Source organism: Rhea pennata, chromosome 1, assembly GCF_028389875.1.
Source record: "Rhea pennata isolate bPtePen1 chromosome 1, bPtePen1.pri, whole genome shotgun sequence".
Classification (NCBI taxonomy): domain Eukaryota; kingdom Metazoa; phylum Chordata; class Aves; order Rheiformes; family Rheidae; genus Rhea; species Rhea pennata.
In genome coordinates, this window is record NC_084663.1 from 85,455,702 (window position 1) to 85,472,976 (window position 17,275).

General features: G+C 40.3%; 1 protein-coding gene across 1 annotated transcript in view; it reads left to right on the top strand.

Annotated features, from left to right (window-relative positions):
• Positions 1-262: 262 nt before the first annotated feature.
• The window catches only part of EPHB6 (EPH receptor B6), a 75,125-nt gene continuing 58,112 nt past the window's right edge, over positions 263-17,275 (top strand). Inside the window, exons 1-2 of the mRNA XM_062593836.1 lie at positions 263-875; positions 16,617-16,835. Coding sequence (XP_062449820.1) covers positions 16,742-16,835 — 94 coding nt within the window. The 5' untranslated portion in view covers positions 263-875; positions 16,617-16,741. The remainder of the gene's footprint in view (positions 876-16,616; positions 16,836-17,275) is intronic.

Here is a 17,275-nt window from a genome sequence, read left to right on the forward strand (position 1 = left end):
CTGGAACACTGCGGCGAGGGCAGTCCCGTTCCCTCATGGGAAGACATTGGGGTGGGAACAGGCAGAGACATGAATCGACGGCGGAGCCTACTAGGGGGAGAGAGCGTAGGACGGGGGCGGCTCGGCACCCGGCTCCGCCTCGCCAGCCGCCGCTGCCAGGAGAGGGGCGCCGGGGGCGGTGGGGGCCGGGTAGGGGGGTGACCCCAACACTAAAATGACCCCACCCCTAAATGCGGAGTCTCTCAGTCGCATAGGCTCCCCCTCTTCTCCTTGCGTGCTGCGCTAGCCTAGGCCTCCGCACAGGTCGTGGGGGGAGCCCAGTGAGCGGAGGAGGGGCCCGACAAGGGAGAGGAGCCCGAAGAAAGGGAGAGCGGCAGATTCTAGTGCTTGGAGGGGTGGAGAGGCAAGGCGAGGAGGAAAAAAAAACGATCTTGAAGAAGGGACTGGAGAGAAGCTCAAGGATTAGGGCTGTTCTAACGCCTCAGCCTCCGTGAAAGCCGTCGCTAAAGGATCGCGGGCGGGGAGCGGGAGCCGCGGCCCCGCAGCAGTGCCCAGCGCCCAGGGACAAAGCGGCAGTGAGCGCCAAGCGAGGGGGCCGGCGCGGAGCACCAGAGATGGTGTAGCTCACACGGCGAACACGGTCTTTGTCCAACTTTTCTGATGCTGGGGCGCAGCGTGGTACGGCTCTAGCGAGAAGGGTTCCTGGCGAAGCTGATTAACACCAGAAGGAGAACGGAGTGCTGCTGGATCCCGGCAAAAGATACTGCGGCGGGCCAGGGCACTGTGAGCCTGGCCGAAGAGGTCTGAGAAGAGCCATCGCCCAGGATATCCTCGGGGCTCTGCCGCCCTAGAGGGGGAGAGAGAGAACAAACCAGGTACTACTTCTGAACAAAAATCAAACTCCTAACATTGTAGATATTCTGGGCTTTTTTTTTTTTTTTTTTTTTTTTTTTTGAGTTTGTTTGTTTGGTTGGTTGGTTGGTTGGTTGGTTTTTTTGTTCCTCTCCCCCTTACGAGTATCTGTGCTGTTTAAAATCTGTGTTACCGGGGCTTGGAGCATCCAGGGAGATCTCCCCACCCACTCCCCAGCCCACCTCTCCTGTCATGCTGTGTATGAGCAATGAGAGAAGAGCTGTATGAAATTAGGTCATGGCTTGCTGCTTGTGGAAATTACTGTCAAAAGCAGACACTGTTCACGCATGCATGGTTCATTTGGTCTACTCCTTTGCTTTTTTCCATCTCTCCCTGACTCCTTCAGGAGCAATAGTTAAATGCTGCCTTTGCATTCCCTGACACGAGGAGGTAGGGGTAGATGTGTACTGTAGTGTATACTGTTCCCTGATCTTGGTGGAATAGTAACAGGAATACCTTGTGGCCCTTTCTATGGGCAGCATTGTTTAATGCTTTGTGGGGGAGAAGATTTTGTGAGTGTTTGTGCCATAGAAGAAGTCATACTAACCTATTTTCAAGGAGGTGGTAAAAGTTACTACTACTAATGCTAAATAAATCTGTGAATGTGGGAGGGATTGTTGTTGTGATAGGTAGTTTTAGCTTTGCCTTTCATGGATCCACTGAGGTAATTCACTTACTCTGAAGTCTTCCTTGCTAATACCACACTCATTTAGTTGGGGAGAAAAGTGAATTTCACCTGCTTCCGCTACAAGTTCTGGAAATAGAGCAAAGATGATGAAGGAAATCTCCCAAGGTCAATGAAGGATGATTCTCTAAATCATTTTTTGTTAGCAGTCATATAAAGTTATGCAGATTGATCAGGTAGGAAAGTGAGAGGTTAAATGGAAACAAATTCAAGACAGTAGAAACTACCAGTCACCTTTGTTACAGAGACAGATTTGCTGCCTCAGCTAGGTTGAACAAGGAAGGCTCCCTTCCTTTTTGCTCTTACATTGATCTTTACCGGAAGCATGGAAACTGGACATGAATGCACCTGTGTTTAATCACAGCTGATCCACCTGCCTCTGAGCCACACTAAAACTAGTAGTTTGAAATCATTGCAGTGCTGAGGTTCCTTTAGGGGCAGGAAGAAAGGAGGTAGTCCACAATCTAATAATCCTTTTTGTCAGATGTTACCTCATATCTGTTGTGGGGAAAAAAAAAAGTTTTTCTTTGAAGTTTGGTCTCTAAATTCAACCCCTTGTGCCACCTTAATTAATTTTGCAAGGCTTTTAGCAAGCCTCAGATAACTGCAGGTGATTGCATGCTTTCCTCTACTGCCTTTTGCACATATGCTCTCTTAGCCAAGTTAGACATGTGCAGTTTTTAATTTTGTTATGTATTACACTTCCCCTCTGAACATTTTTTTCATGCTGTCTTCTGAATTTCCTCCTATTTGTTAACATCTTCTTTCACTGAGCTACACAGAATTGTAGATATGGCCATGTGTTTTGATACTAGGGAAGATTGTCGCTTTTTTTCTGCTGGGCGTTAGAGCTTGTAATTAAGCAGGATTGTGTCCTCTTTAAACTGAGCACTAAAATCCTGCAGAGAATGACTTGTGTTCTTGCTTTACTCTGAGGCTCTCAGCTCTTCCAAGCTGTTCTCTGTGGCGAGAACAGCTTGGGTTTATAGAGACTGTTTTTGGAGGGGAGTGGAGGGGGGATGGCTCCTCTAATTTTTTTTTTTTGCCCAGGGCTGCCTCTGTCCTCACCTTCTGCCTTTGACTTGCAGCCTGACAAGTGACATGCTTTTAGGGGAAAAGCAGCTGCTGGCCCCAAGGAGACAGCTGCTTATTCTTCAGCATGTCTTGCCCGCACGGGCTGCCTGTATGTGTCTGCAAAGATACCTGTTTCCTCATTTTATTGAGGATCATCCTCTTTATGCCTGTAGAGCTTCGTTATGGACTTTCCACTTTTTGCCCACATGCAAATGTCTTCCACTTCTTTGAAACACTGCATGTGCATAGAATCATATAGAGATTCTTACGGTTTCTATCCCCTTACCTTGTGTGCCTCCATCAAGAGAGAGTCCCTCTTTGGCCAGCTTATGTTCCCTGCTACCTGCATTGTTAGGAGATTTATGCATGCTTTTCTTCTGGCCTTATGAATACTTCCCTCTACATGTCCACTCCCCCTAAAACATGCTCTTCCTTGTTATGCATACATTATTCCTCTGCAGCCTCTGTGGGGAAATTTCTCTTAAAGTCCTTGCAAATGAGTGCAAAAGTACTATTACTGCACAATTCGGGTTGCACAGCTTATTTTAATTTTTGCTTTCTGTGGCCATATTGAGTCCAATGTATATGTTTACTGCACACACAAACAATAGAAGATGCAAGGCATAGAAGCTGATACGTATGGCAAAGCTTGATCTTTGTAACATACTCTTGCCACAGAGACTGAAAAAGGACAATATTGTAGAAAAGTGTTTATTCAGAACTCTACAGATTGGATGCCTCCTCTCATAAATATATTATGATTTTTTTTCAAAATGCTGAAAGAATATTTTCTATGAAGAGAAAAGCTGACTAAAGAGAAGCTTGAGGAGGAAATTGATCAGCCTGTCCCATCAATTTTGCCTTTATTTCCTCTTTTTCTTTAAAAACCCGCTTTAATATCATGTTATTGTTATACTTTGCTGTTAAAAAAATCTATATTTTGTCAGGAAGCTTTATGTCATTTTAGAGCAATACAGTTAAAAACTTACTTTTTCTAATGAGTGACTACAAATTCCATAGTTTTCCAGTTCTTGAAACCTTAACATTAAGTTCTTGCTTGTTAAGTATTGGGGCAGATATCCCTCTTCTCTCTATTCGCTCTCTTTGGCAACTGCACAACCTCATGGGCTTCACTGAGTGTATGCAAGTATAACTTACCGGGATTTAGTAAGTAATTCTGTTGATGTTGTACAAGCAGGAAACTGTCTCTTGAGTGGTGCAAACTGCAATGGAAAGAGACCCCAAAAGAGGGAGGAAAAGATCCTTAACTACTTGTCAGCCACTATGCTCTGATACATGAAGAGCAAATATGCCATTTTATGTGGTCACTGTTACTGCGTTTGTTTAGTATCAGAAGTTGTGTGTTTAACAAAGAGAAGTGAACCCATGCTTTCTTTTCAGAAGCATGAATTGCACTTTCAAGAAATATTCCTCTGCTTCTGGGGATAGCATTTTATTTTAAGTACACTATTAATACATGTGTTAAAAAGGCAAATATATTTTGTAAAGATACTGATACAGTTTTATTTATTTTAGTGGAAAATGCTGTCTTGTTTCTAAAAAGTCAGCATGGAGCAGGCTCCTCCTATCAGGGAGGTGCTATCTGAGGACTATTCTAGAGACTGATTTCAAATTTCTAGGCCTGCAGCAGCCCCTGTACATTCTGATGTACAGACTTGTCTCAGAGCTTGTCTCAGAGCTTGCTTGTCAAGGAAATTTCTGATCAAACAATTCATGCATACACACATACATGCATGCAGATGCCCGAATACGCAGTTAAAGAGAAGAATAAAGTGCTATCCTGGGAGCAAAGCAGATGCCGGGCAGACCAAGAACACACCACTGTGTAAAATGTAGCCTGCACGTGAGGCATAGGTCCTTAAGGTCTTGATTTATGTTAGGATGGAAATTCTCACCTGCCCAGACCTGTATATGGAAACATACACCAGTTCATTTCCAGTCTTCTTGTTTTTTTTCCCTCCTCAAGCTCACCATGTAAATGAATCCTCTGCTGATTTGGCAGTTTCTAAGTGCAGTTTTTCTCTGTTACATGTCTCGGAAAAATACTTCATGTGTGTAAGTCATGTAATTACATGCTATAAGCTATAGATTGAGGACTACTAAGTCTTTCTTAATTATTTCTGTTTTAACAAGATTTTGATTTTTCAAGGTGAAACATAGTATATTAATGTTCCTCCAAGTTATTTCAAAGTTTTCAAAGCTCCCTGAATGATTTGATCTTTCTCCCACTTACCAGAAACCACACACATGATATGAACCTATTTGGCCCATCTGACTACTCAGAGGCACTGGGTGGGTACAGAACCCTGTGTGGGGACCCTTAGCATCAGGCTGACCACAGGTTCCCTCAGATTCTAAAAATATCCACAACTGGAAGTAGAGTTCCTTGGCAGAATGTCTTTTCTTCCAAACTGTCCTTTAGGAAAGGATGGAGTTTCACAAGAGAGGGAGTATTATCGCAAAGGTATTTCTGGACAGGTTTCAGTTTGGCAATCAAAGCTTTGGAATGTTTATTAAAATTAAACTTCTAAATGTTAAGTTTCACTCACTGCTAGGATGAATTTTATCTCAGTAAGCAGGATCAGAAATATTTTCTGAACCAGGGAAGCTGTTCTGAATTTCTCCTCCTTGGCTCTAAGCCAGGAAGAAGAATTGTTGCTAGAAGCACAGCCAGATTGTGCTACTTGCTTGCAGTTGTCTCCCAAATTGTCTCTTCCCATGCTAATGGCAGTACGCTTTCAGCAGCATTGGGAATGCAAACATGTACTTGCATTTTCACTTTTCAGCGAGTTTGCTAATCTTATTTGGAACATATGTTGTTCATAAAGGGGCCACAACATCTACAGTTATCACTGCCGTCATTGTGGTGTCAGGAATGGAATAGTTCTACTGAGGCATATTCATTTAATAATTGATAGAGACAGGATTTCCCTGGTCTTCTCTTCCTTGAGTACCTCACTGAGCAGTCTTCTGTGTTAGAAATCAGCAAAGTTGCAGTAAGACATGCTAAGGATTTGAGAGACAGAAGAAATTGTGCTGACCTGTGTAAATACTAGCAATTAGAGGCTTGAAAGGGAGTTATTTCCATAATTTGCATTTGTCTTTGGTGTTGTGTTCTGCAGGGACATAGAGGTGGAGTTAGATGTTGAAAAGTAATTATTTTGCTTTTGGTGTCTTAATATAGCACCTTTTTGCTCAGGGCCCTAGGCTGTGAACCAGAAAGGCATCTGATGAAGTAATGTAATGAGAATGAAGTGCTCCTTGTTTCAATCAAAAGTCCTGCTAATGTTGGCTTTAAGAATCAGCTTGGCAATTGCATGTTTCTCATGGATAATTTTATCTATATTGAATTAGAAGAGGCTCTGGATGGTCTCAGAGAGAACTGCAGGTTTCTGCAACTCAGGAAATCAAGTCAGTGACTAGATATTATCCCTCGGAGAAAATGGCTTTAAAAACTGCTTCCTAAATAGATTTTTTTTTTTTAATTTTGACTCTTGAATTAATTACCCAAAAGGAGGAGGGGGTAAAAAAAATAAATTAGTCTTTGAGAACAGAGTAAAAAAAAATGAAAACTGTTACTCCTTTAAAAGAAAGAATTAAACTAGAGCTATCTAGTTTAGTTTCCCATCTTTGGTAAAATGGCACCTACTAGACGTCTCTAATTGAAAGGATCAGAAGGGAAGCACTGCTACACCTCTTGTGCTTCTCCTGTCTGACTTTGTGTGCCAGTCCATAACATGGTCCGCTCTAATAGTGTTAAAAACAGCTGTATGGACAGAAGCCTCAGGGGAAAGAGGGAACTTGGCCTAGAACCTCAGAAAGTTCTTTAAATATTAGTTTTTAAACGATTCTCTTTAAAAGGCTTTTCTTTCTATCCTAGATCATAGCAGGTTAGTCTAGTATTTCTGCTATTTTTTTTATTCTCTTGCTTCTGAACTGTGGTATTGAAATCCGATAGTCCTTCTCTCTGTGTCACCAATGCAAAAGCACCTGGAGTATTTGTATTTGACTGTGTGGGCTTCAGTGCCAGAGACAGTGATGAACTGGGACCTCAATGAAGAACACCAGAAGTGATTAGAAGACTTTACGGAATTTATGACATGCTATTGAGAGCTACAGGTATAAGCTTAATGATGACTAAAAAAGGTGTTGCTCTAGAGTATCTGCTATTTATGGAATTCTAGGTAGTGTGGTTACAGTAATAGAACTGGCTCAAATTGCCCAAAGCAGATGATTTCACGTTCAGTATTGAGGAATGTTTTCTTCCAAAGAGGGTCTAAGAAGATTGTAGAAGGTAGCTGAGAGGAAGTGATGGAATCCCAGTTGCTTGTGTTATTTAAAAATATGACTAGAAAAGCTCTAAGGAATAAACAGAGAACAAATCCTGCAGTTGACTGGGGACTGTAAGCCAGATGTCATCTAAATAAAGATGCCCTTCCCCCTCTTTCAGTTCCTATTATTCCCAGCAAATAGGGGGAGGGACTACCATCCTGACAGCAGATCTTGGATATGCTTTGTAGCAATACAAGACTGGAAACTGGTGAGAGCAAGTGGTGTATGCCACTTGAAGTTAGATGTGCCTGTAACAACAGCAGTGAGTCCTAGCATTCACAGTGAAATATAAATGAGCCTTTGAGACAGAGAGGAGGCAGGATGAACTCTGAGACTTATAACTTACTGCATTCATCCCTGGTGCTAAAAATAGTATGAGCATACATCAGAAAGAGATGTTATAAGCCTGAAATACCTATTTTTACCTTAACCCACTTGGTCTTCCCTCTTCCTCTTAAGACTTGTTTTATTATTCTTCCTATTTGTGGCCAGCCCATAATGATCTCATTTTCTGTGGGTGGAGACAATGCACTGGAAATGCAGGATGGAAGAGGAGTAGAAGGGAAGGATATGAGAATGCACTTAACTGCTCTGCAGGCTTTGGCAGTAGCAAGTTCAAATTTTTGGTGAGGCTCACTAACCCATCTTCCCTCCACAGGGGATCCCTACGATGCTTCCCTCATCTGAGCTGAGAGAGGAATCCTCAAAGAATCATTTATTTTCTCACAGTTTTCCCAGAATATGTGAATGGTTTCACAGTCTCTGGCTCTATGTTCTTACTGTGCCCTGAGGGATTGCTACAGAGGAGTTAGCTCACTAGCTGGTTGTTGCTGCACAATGCCATACACCTCCTTCACACAGACTGTAGTTAGTCCTGTGTGCAGTTCTATGGAGCATCTACATGCAGTGCAGGATTAAGTTGTAGTGCCTTAATGCCTAATGGGAATGTGAGGCTCTTACTAATGGTAGAATCATAGAATCATAGAATCAGTAAGGTTGGAAGGCACCTCTGGAGATCATCTAGTCCAACCTCCCTGCTCAAGTAGGGTCACCTAGGGCATGTTAGACAGGGCTACATCCAGGCAGGCCTTGAATATCTCCAGAGAAGGAGACTCCACAACCTCTCTGGGCAACCTGTTCCAGTGCTCCGTCACTCTCACAGTGAAGAAATTCCCTCTCACGTTCAGGCGGAACTTGCTGTGCTTCAATTTCTGCCCATTGCCTCTTGTCCTGTCACATGGGACAACTGAGAAGAGTTTGTCCCCATCCCCCTGACACCCTCCCTTCAGATACTCATACACATTGATAAGATCCCACCTCAGTCTTCTCTTCCCCAGGCTAAACAGGCCCAGCTCTCACAGCCGTTCCTCACAGGGCAGATGCTCCAGCCCTCTGGCTATCTTTGTAGCCCTACGCTGGACTCTCTCCAGTAGCTCCATGTCTCTCTTGTACTGGGGAGCCCAGAACTACACACACTACTCGAGATGAGGCCTCACCAGGGCTGAGTAGAGGGGCAGGATCACCTCCCTCGACCTGCTGGCAAGAGTCTTCCTAGTGTACCCAAGGATACCATTGGCCTTCTTGGCCACAAGGGCACATTGCTGGCTCATAGTCAACTTGTCATCCACCAGCACTCCCAGGTTCTTCTCTGCAGAGCTGCTCTCCAGAAGGTCAGCCCCCAGCTTGTACTGGTGCCTAGGGTTATTTCTCCCTATGTGCAGGACTCTGTACTTGCCCTAGTTGAACCTCATGAGGTTCCTTTCCACCCAGCTCTCCCGCCTGTCCAAGGTAGAGCAGACAGAATTTCCATCTTGGCAAGCAGTGGTCGTGTAAGAATGCTAGCTGCGTGACGGGACGTTTTGTTGAGCCATTTTCTCCCTCTCTTGGAGCTTCCTAGTTTTGTACATGTATTTCCATATCAAACACATTAATTTATATGCTGCGGCTAAAGCTTGTGTATTGTGTAGCCTTTTGGTGCAGTCAGCAAAATTTAAGGGAATCAGTGAGACTGATACATCAAGATCAGGGTAACAGCAAATTCAGTGAAGAGATTATGGTTCAGTGCATTCTGCCTTGCTGTTTTGCAAAGAAGCGTTCTGCTTACTTCTCTTAACATGAATCAAAACAGTAATGGTGAATAATGCTAATAATTGCATATTTTTAAAAATAAAACCAGCTTTTATCTGCAAGTGATTGCAGTCAGCACTTCAAGAACCAAGCCATATGATAGCAGAAAGACATAAAGCTTGTTAAAATGCAAGAAGCAGTTGTAGTTAAATCTAACCCTTAAATCACAGAGTAGGTTTTATGAAAACCCAGAAGTGGTTCCTAGGAGCCAAAAAGGAGAGCTCTTTAAGTTTATAAAAACAGTAGTATTTTCTGTAGTCAGTTTTGAAATTTCAATTTCTCTCTTGGAATGAAAGGTAATTTCAAAATGCTGGAAGTCCGCATCTTTTAGCCAGCTTCAAGTGGTACCACTGTCTCCTAATGGACAACATACATTTGAATACTGTGGATATGAATAACATACACTTACTGCTTATGCTAGATATTTCTCCCTAATTTTTATAAAAGAGTAAATACACACATTTATAAATTTAAATAAATATATTTTACTACAGTTTGCTCTACAAAGAGAAGCTAATTTAACTTTCAGGAAAACATCTAGTTTCCCTTTCAGCATTCTAGCATGTTGTATGTAGCTGGAATCTTAAAGGATGTTCAAAATTAAGGCTTACAAAAATTTTAATCCTTACTAAAGTGCTTTGCAAACTTTTGTCCACAAAGAGCAGTTGAGTAAAGAAAGATATTATCATTTTTTTTCTATTGTATTTTTAAGTGCCTGTGTATATATCTTGGTTCATACATTTCCAGATGTGCTGTGTGAGGCTATATTCTTAATTTATTATCATATTTTTAAATTAAAAGGAGAAATTGTGGAATTCATTAGTATAAAATATCTTCCCTTTTTAATATGAAATATCCCCCTTTTCATGCTTGTAAGCTTTCACAATCCAAATCTTACCTTTTAAAGCCCTCCTCTCTTGTGTCTGCCTAATCCTTCAAGTCCTTATTTTCTTTTCCCGCTTCTTGACAATGCTTTTAAGGCCATTCTGCATGTCTCTATTTGATTTGTCCATGCAGATTTGCAGATGATCTCCCAGACATCTATAGCAGACCTCAAGGTTATTTGTCTGATCTGTGCCATTTCTTGTCTTGCCATTACAAACACTGTGCTTGCCATTTTTATCATTTTCCATCCATCAGCAATCAGAGTTTGACAGATAATAAAACATTAATTTCAGGGACAAAAGAAGCAAAATCAGCCTCACTGGAATCATCAGAACTTGATTTCAGGGACTTGTACTATTTACGTCACACTCCTTTTTCTGAGTATTGTTTATGGAAAAGCTTTATTTTCCTTCCCCTTTTAATGCCAAGATAGTATACAATTTTTTCCTTAGTGTTTTCAAACTTGTTCATATGATTCAACTGGAGATGCTGTTACCAAAAAAAATCTGTTAAAAATGTCAGTGTTTGCTTGTACTTAGTTCTTGCCAGTTTTACAGGAAAGGAAATGTCGATTTTCAAAGAATTTTCACTAGTATAAAATTCAGCTTTCTTCACCTAAAGTTGATAATGTGACCTCCCTCAAGATAAGTCAGATCCCCTTAACATAAAGGTCTGTGCTGAGAATTTTGAAAATAAAACCTTTTGCACACTGCCTGAGACAGGTTTAATGCTATGTCCAAAAGACTGTAAATTACCCATTTTCTTTTCTTTCTAGCCTCGAGACCCTCCTTCTGCCAATATGCTTTGACCTATGCAAAAGGTAAATAAGCCTTTAAGCTAAGAACATCATGTTTATTTCCACTTAGACAGAATTGCATTTTAAGGACCTGTGCACTGTTGTATTGAGAGAAGTTTCCTGAGAAACACTAGGGTGAAGTTGATTGTTAGAGCCTAGTGAAGCCATAGCCAGTAGATACAGCTGTTATCCGCTCTTTCCATCAAAGAAGATAAAGGCAATGGACAGCTGCTGGTTCTTTTCCTCCCTTTTCTTTGGACAGCCTCCTTTATATACTGTGTGAAAATTAAAATGGAATAGTTTCTACATCTGTCCAATTCCTATTATATTTTAGGGCAGTTTCTATCAGTCAAGTGATAGATAATGTGCACAGCAATGAATTTCTTCACATGTTTTGCTCCATAATGTGTTCAGAAGTGGGTTGGAGTTTTTTTGGTAGGTTTTAATGCTAAAAATTTCAGTGTGATTACCAGTATTTCTTTGAAAAATATGTGAGGAACTCATGAATCCTCATTAATAAAAAAAAAAAGAAAAAAAAAGAAAAACTACTACGTAAAATGCTCTCAGGTAGGAAGAGATTTTATTTAGGAACTTCAAAATACATTTTTCTGTAATTAATAATGCATTTAGTTCAAATACCTAATAAACATGTGGAAGAAAGGATTTGCTTTTGAATCTTTATTTTTTTAAAAAATATATATATTTGATGAATTTATTGCAAGAATACTGAGAAATCAATGTCCATCCTGTCAGGCATGGCAGAAACATTTTTGGAAGGCATTGAGAGTGTCTGAGGAAGCGTTGAAAGTGTCTGAGGAAACATAGGAAAGCAGTGAAGGAATATTAGTTAGGAAGATAAGCTGGGGTTACCATCCTAGCAGTGAGGCTTGGATGTGTATTTGTCATGACAGAGAAGAGGGATTTAAAGGAAAGTAGTGTGGTTAGCTAAGCACTAAATTGGCCACTTTATGTATAGGATGGATTAGAAGAAAACACAAAGACTGAGAATTGCCCCACACAGCTTTAGGCAGCTCCTATAGAGGCACCTCGAGAGGGAGTTTAACTGTCCAAAATTCTCTTTTTTATTTAGTAGGCTGTAGAGATTGTTTAGAGCAATTACTCTGCTAATTTCAGCATCCCCTTTGGATGCAATGGATCTGAGCCTCAAAGGCTTAATAAAACTTCATTAAAATATGTGGCCGTTTCCATTAAGGTCTGTGGGAGTTCTTCACTTGGCTCCTACTAGGAAATTTATAGTCAGAGCATGGAGGAACAACTTCCAGAGTGTGGATATTTCTACAGTAAACAAGCAAGTAAATCCCGTTCTTCAGAGAGTATTCACAACCAGCCTTTGGATTGTTGTTGTAAACTTTAAAGAATCCCAAAAGACATAGACACAATGATTTTCCTTTGCAAATATTCTGTAATGAACAAATGATCAAAGAAGCTAGAGGAAATTTATTATGAATTGCACTGTCAGGAAAGAATATCTTTAGTTATACTTTAGCAACTAGAGGTTTTCTCTCCATATTAAATTAATAAACTACAGTAACTATAAAATTATTCACAAAGGTCTGTTGCAAATTTTACTCTCCTCAGAGATATTTTTCAAGTATTTTGAAGTCATTTAAAATAATCTTAAATAGTAACAGAGAACAAAGTATATATAGCAGCTGTTGAAATGAGTTACATATTAAGTATGTAACTTAACATCACTGTGCCCAGTGATGAATCTTGAAGAAAATCAAGTTAACTCCGTAATATTAAAACATTGTTCTGTAGATTGTGTGTTGCTCTCTCCCTCTTTGTTTCCTTTTCAGCATAAAGAAAGATCGGAATAGCAGTTACTGTCATTATGGCCTACAAATGAAAGTGTAAGAGCTAGGCAGTGTTGTATCTGCATTCAAAGTGTTGCACAGACATTGAATGACAATTTTTCACAGGTCTTGTGAGATGGATAAATAAGATTTAGCCCAGTGAGGCAAGTGGTCTGGAACCACAAGGGCATTTCAGTGGTAAAAGAACAATTATAGAAGAAGAGAACTGGAGAAAAAATTTAAAATGGCCTTGGATCTGATGCATGACATTAGCACAATCCTCTGTTTATCATCAACCAGATGAAATATTAGCTCCTATTGTTTTTACTCTATTCTGCCTAAATATGATGAATTGGTGTACAGCACAAATTAATTGACATAATAGTTTATTGACTCTCCTAATAGTGTGCTCATTTATCTTTTTTAATGCTCTTCAGTGACAGATAACATTAGGCTGTTAAGAGTCACAGTGCAAAATGTGGAACAGAAGACAAGATTGCACCAGTAAAGTCTTTTAAAACATTTTCTGTACCTTGAAGAGTTTTTGAGATGCTTTCTTTTGCATCTAGATGCTTTGTGTGAGAAAGAACCATGACAAATATGAAGAAGATTGGTTGGATCTAGCATAACAGAGGGAAGCTGTAGTGACACTCAAAAGATTTCTACTATGAACTAGACCTAGAGGGGTCATAGTCAGCAATGAAGGAAGAAGAAAAGTTTTTGGAAAAGTTCTTGGGATAGTTTAGAAGAATGGGAACAGTAAAGAGTTTGGCATTGTTAGGATTTCACCTTCTACTAGTAGATCGGTTTAAAATATATCAAAGTACTTCATTGCACAGGGTTAGCGATAGTTTGAAATAAGTTGCAATGAAATTGTACATAGAAGAGCATAAGCAAATTCAGAAACAGAGACTAGACAAATTCATTGCTCAAGCAACTCTAGTCTTTTGTTTGTGAGTGCTGGAGGAGTACTGAGTGAATTTACTGCAGAGTGGCCAGACTTGCAAGCTCTCTCCAGGTATCATCACTTTCTGCCACTGTTGGGCTCAGAAAAATATCTTAGATAAGTTGCTCTTCTGTGGAGAGCATTTCTTATGTGCTGAAATTAGTTTGCACAAGAGTATGAAAACGGTTGGCTTCATATCCCTAAAAACAATTAGTGTTCTTCTTTACTAGGCTGTCAGAAACTCTTTTTAAGAAGTGATGGTTTCTTCCTTGTGTTGCCAGCCCCATTCTTTCCATTCGCCTCCATGCCTCCTGGGAATGAGATACTTTGACCAATCCTGGAGTTAGGATTTCTACAAAGGAATGCAGGATGATAACCCCTTAGGAGCATCCTCTGCTCCAGATCAAGCTACTGTCAGCTTTTAGGAAATGGAATAGTAGAGCTGATCTTAGGTCTCCTATGGTGATAGCAGGCTATGAGACTGTCAGTTCTTCCTGCTGCCTCTGTTCTGCTCTGCTAATTTAATGGGGAAATACAGAACTCAAAGAAATGCATGTCATTGCTGAGGAGGAAGAACCTGTCAAGCCCTCATCTCTTCTCTGAGAGGCTTGTGCAGTGCCCAAATACTCTTTGCTATTTTCTTCATCCTAAACGCATGCCTAAATTCCTCCCGCAGAACTCAGATAGGTGCATGATTCAGGTCAGTTTTTAAAAGTTATTTGGCGTTGTCAGGCTTTGCAAGTGGTGTCTGTCAGAGGTGAATAGGAGCAGTGTGGATTGCTTTTGGACCTATGGCTACAGGTTTTCTGCAAACTGGATTAGAATGTATTTATGTTTTTATGTTTTTAACTGCTAAAACAAACCCAGGTTTTTGGATTAGCCACAATTTATTTAAGGGAGAAAATAGTTTTCTGGTCTAATCCAGACCAATAATGTGTGCTGCCATGTGAAACACAGTGCAACTTCACTGGGATACAGAACTCAGCAGGATAAACTGAACAGACATTTTAAGAGGGTTGTGCAGGTATGGATGGAAGGAGAACAGCTGATTTCCTAAGGGCCAGAAAAGATTTTGTGACTGTTTCTTGGTAATAGGGTTTTATAGTTTTATCTATCTTGATAGTAATTTCATTTCCTATTACCTAACAATTTCAAGACTTGGTCTGAGATCTAGCAGCTAGAGCATACATGGGTTCTGTTTCCTGCTCTGCCCCTGCTATGTTATATGTCAACAAGAAAGTCACTGAACTGTGGATTGTTTTCAAATCTTACCTAAGTGAATAAAGTCCCATTGACTGTAATGAGAATTTTCTTCACTTGATTTGGCCTCTGTTTCTGCATTTATTGGCTTCCAAAATGAATGTTTATAAGTACCTGCCTCTCAGGATTTGTCTAGCCTAAAAATGGGCTTTTAGGATCATAGTAGTAAAGATCAGCTGGGAGCAAAGATGCTGAATATTTACATCTATGTTTAGAATATTCATGTAGACATTACCCAGTCTAGGTTGAAGTGGTTTAAGTAGTAGGTCTTCTGCCCTTTTCCTGGAGGACACCATTCTATACTCTGATAGTTCTCACTGAAAGGAAGGGTTTTCTGATCATTCAGCCTGAATTTTTATCCTTTTCATAGTTTCATTCTGCAGTGTTTATTTCTTATATGGTGTTTACACTCTTAAACTAGAATGTAGTACTTGTATTACCTCCAATTCTTTCATTTAATCTTTCTTTTTCCTCGGTCACACTTGACTGATTTTATTTTTCTCTCTCGTCGTAAATAATTTCACTGAATCAAAGTTTTTGCTTCTTTCTGATGTCCTTTTAGTTTATCATTTTCTGATGTTTGAGGTGCTGTTGGTTCATTTGTACTTGGTGTTCTAGGTTTTCATTAGAGGTAGTAGAGGAGAGACAGCAAGGCCACTGCAGTGAAGCTGCTCATTTTAATTACAACTCTTCCCTCTCTTATGTCAGCAGAGTTAAGTCATTTCTCCTCTGTCTTGCCTGAGACATTTGTCTTTCTCATTAACTACACTTGACTGGCATCCCTGAAGTGTTTATAGTGCTCTGCACAAAGATTACCTAAAGAAACAAAACATACTGTTTTTCACATAACCTACATACTACCATAATATTTCTCTGGTAGGCTGTTAACTGGGTAGGTGGGCATAGAAATACCTTACTTAGTAAAATTATTGTACTGGGTTGATTCAGTTCAGTGCTGGATTAAGCTTCATGCTCCTCCAAGGACTGTGAAGCCAAGCTTTGATGTCAGGTTCTTAACAGTGGGGGTTTTGTTTTTTTGTTTGTTTTGTTTTGTTGTTGTTTTGTTTGCTGTTTGTTTTTTTGCTTAAGATAATAAATTTAGACTTGGTTTCTTTTCCTGCCTCTGATACAGACTGCCTTGAAAAATACTCATCTGTAATCTGCTTCCTCATTTGTAAGCCTATTTATTGAAATAATGTTGTCCAGCTTTGAGAATGTTGTAAGGCCAGATATTTGTGGTGCTGAATGCCTACATTTGAAATGCAGTTATTTGTAGAGTGAAGTATGTCAGCAGTGCAGATATGTATTGCTATGAATGGCAAGAACTCTTCTGGCATGAATACTGCACTGAAGAGTCCTGAACAGGCAAAGTACAATTATGAGAGACAGAGTTTGGAAAGCCTACGAGGGATTTGGAATGGAAACCTTCTGAGGGACTTTGCTGAAGCTTCAAAGGCTCAGGACTTAAGCCATTCAGTAAGAATACAGCTTATACTGTGAGACAGTTTAACATTGACTTGGGGAACCCCACTGCCTATGATACCATGGATGTTTCTGTATTTGCTGGCAGTGTATAAAACAACTGGGACCGAGGGCCAATGTAAGGCATGTAGGATAGTGCTAGTATGATTCATACTGAATCTGTGCTGCTCTCTCTTTACCTGTAGCTTAGAAGTTGTAAATGATGGGGCAGCTGTATAAAAACAGCCAATTCTATATTACTGTGACCTGATTTCTGCTTCTATCTTCTGCCTTAACTAGCACTTTTGTGTGAAGACCTCTCTGCTTTGACTTGGGAAGGGATTGAAACACCCCAAGCAGCCTGTGAACAATTGAAGGGCGTGGGGTGTGTGTTTTGGAGATGGTGGAATCTACAGATAACCTTCATGGATTCTAATGCTGCCATCAGTGCAAGAAGAGTTGCGGGGATGGGTTGCCTGTGGATGATCTGCTTCTTTCATCTAGTCACCTCACTGGAAGGTAAGAGCAGATTTTATATAATGTGTTAACTTTCCAAACATCTTCTGTAGAGAAAACGACTTATTCTCTAGTATACTTATCCTAGTCTACATGGGCTTTAGGAAATGACTGTTTAATGGTTGTTCGCTGTCTCATGAGATATGAAAGATACAGTATTGTTTCTAGGGAGACAAACAACCCCTTATATGAAGAACTTATTGCATTAATAAGCATTTATACTGGATATCTCAGAAGTGAGACAGTCTTGGAAAATAAATCTTTGCTTCTGACAATAAGGTGCTTCTTTATGCTTTGCATATATTTTGATACTTGTGTTCCTGTTTTTGTACCATGTTCGCTTTGTGAAGCAGTCCCTGAAGGTTTATGCTGTTCTACACAGCTGTATCCAGTGGGCTGAAATCAGGAACTTTTGACTCTCCCGTTTGAACCACTTGTCCTGT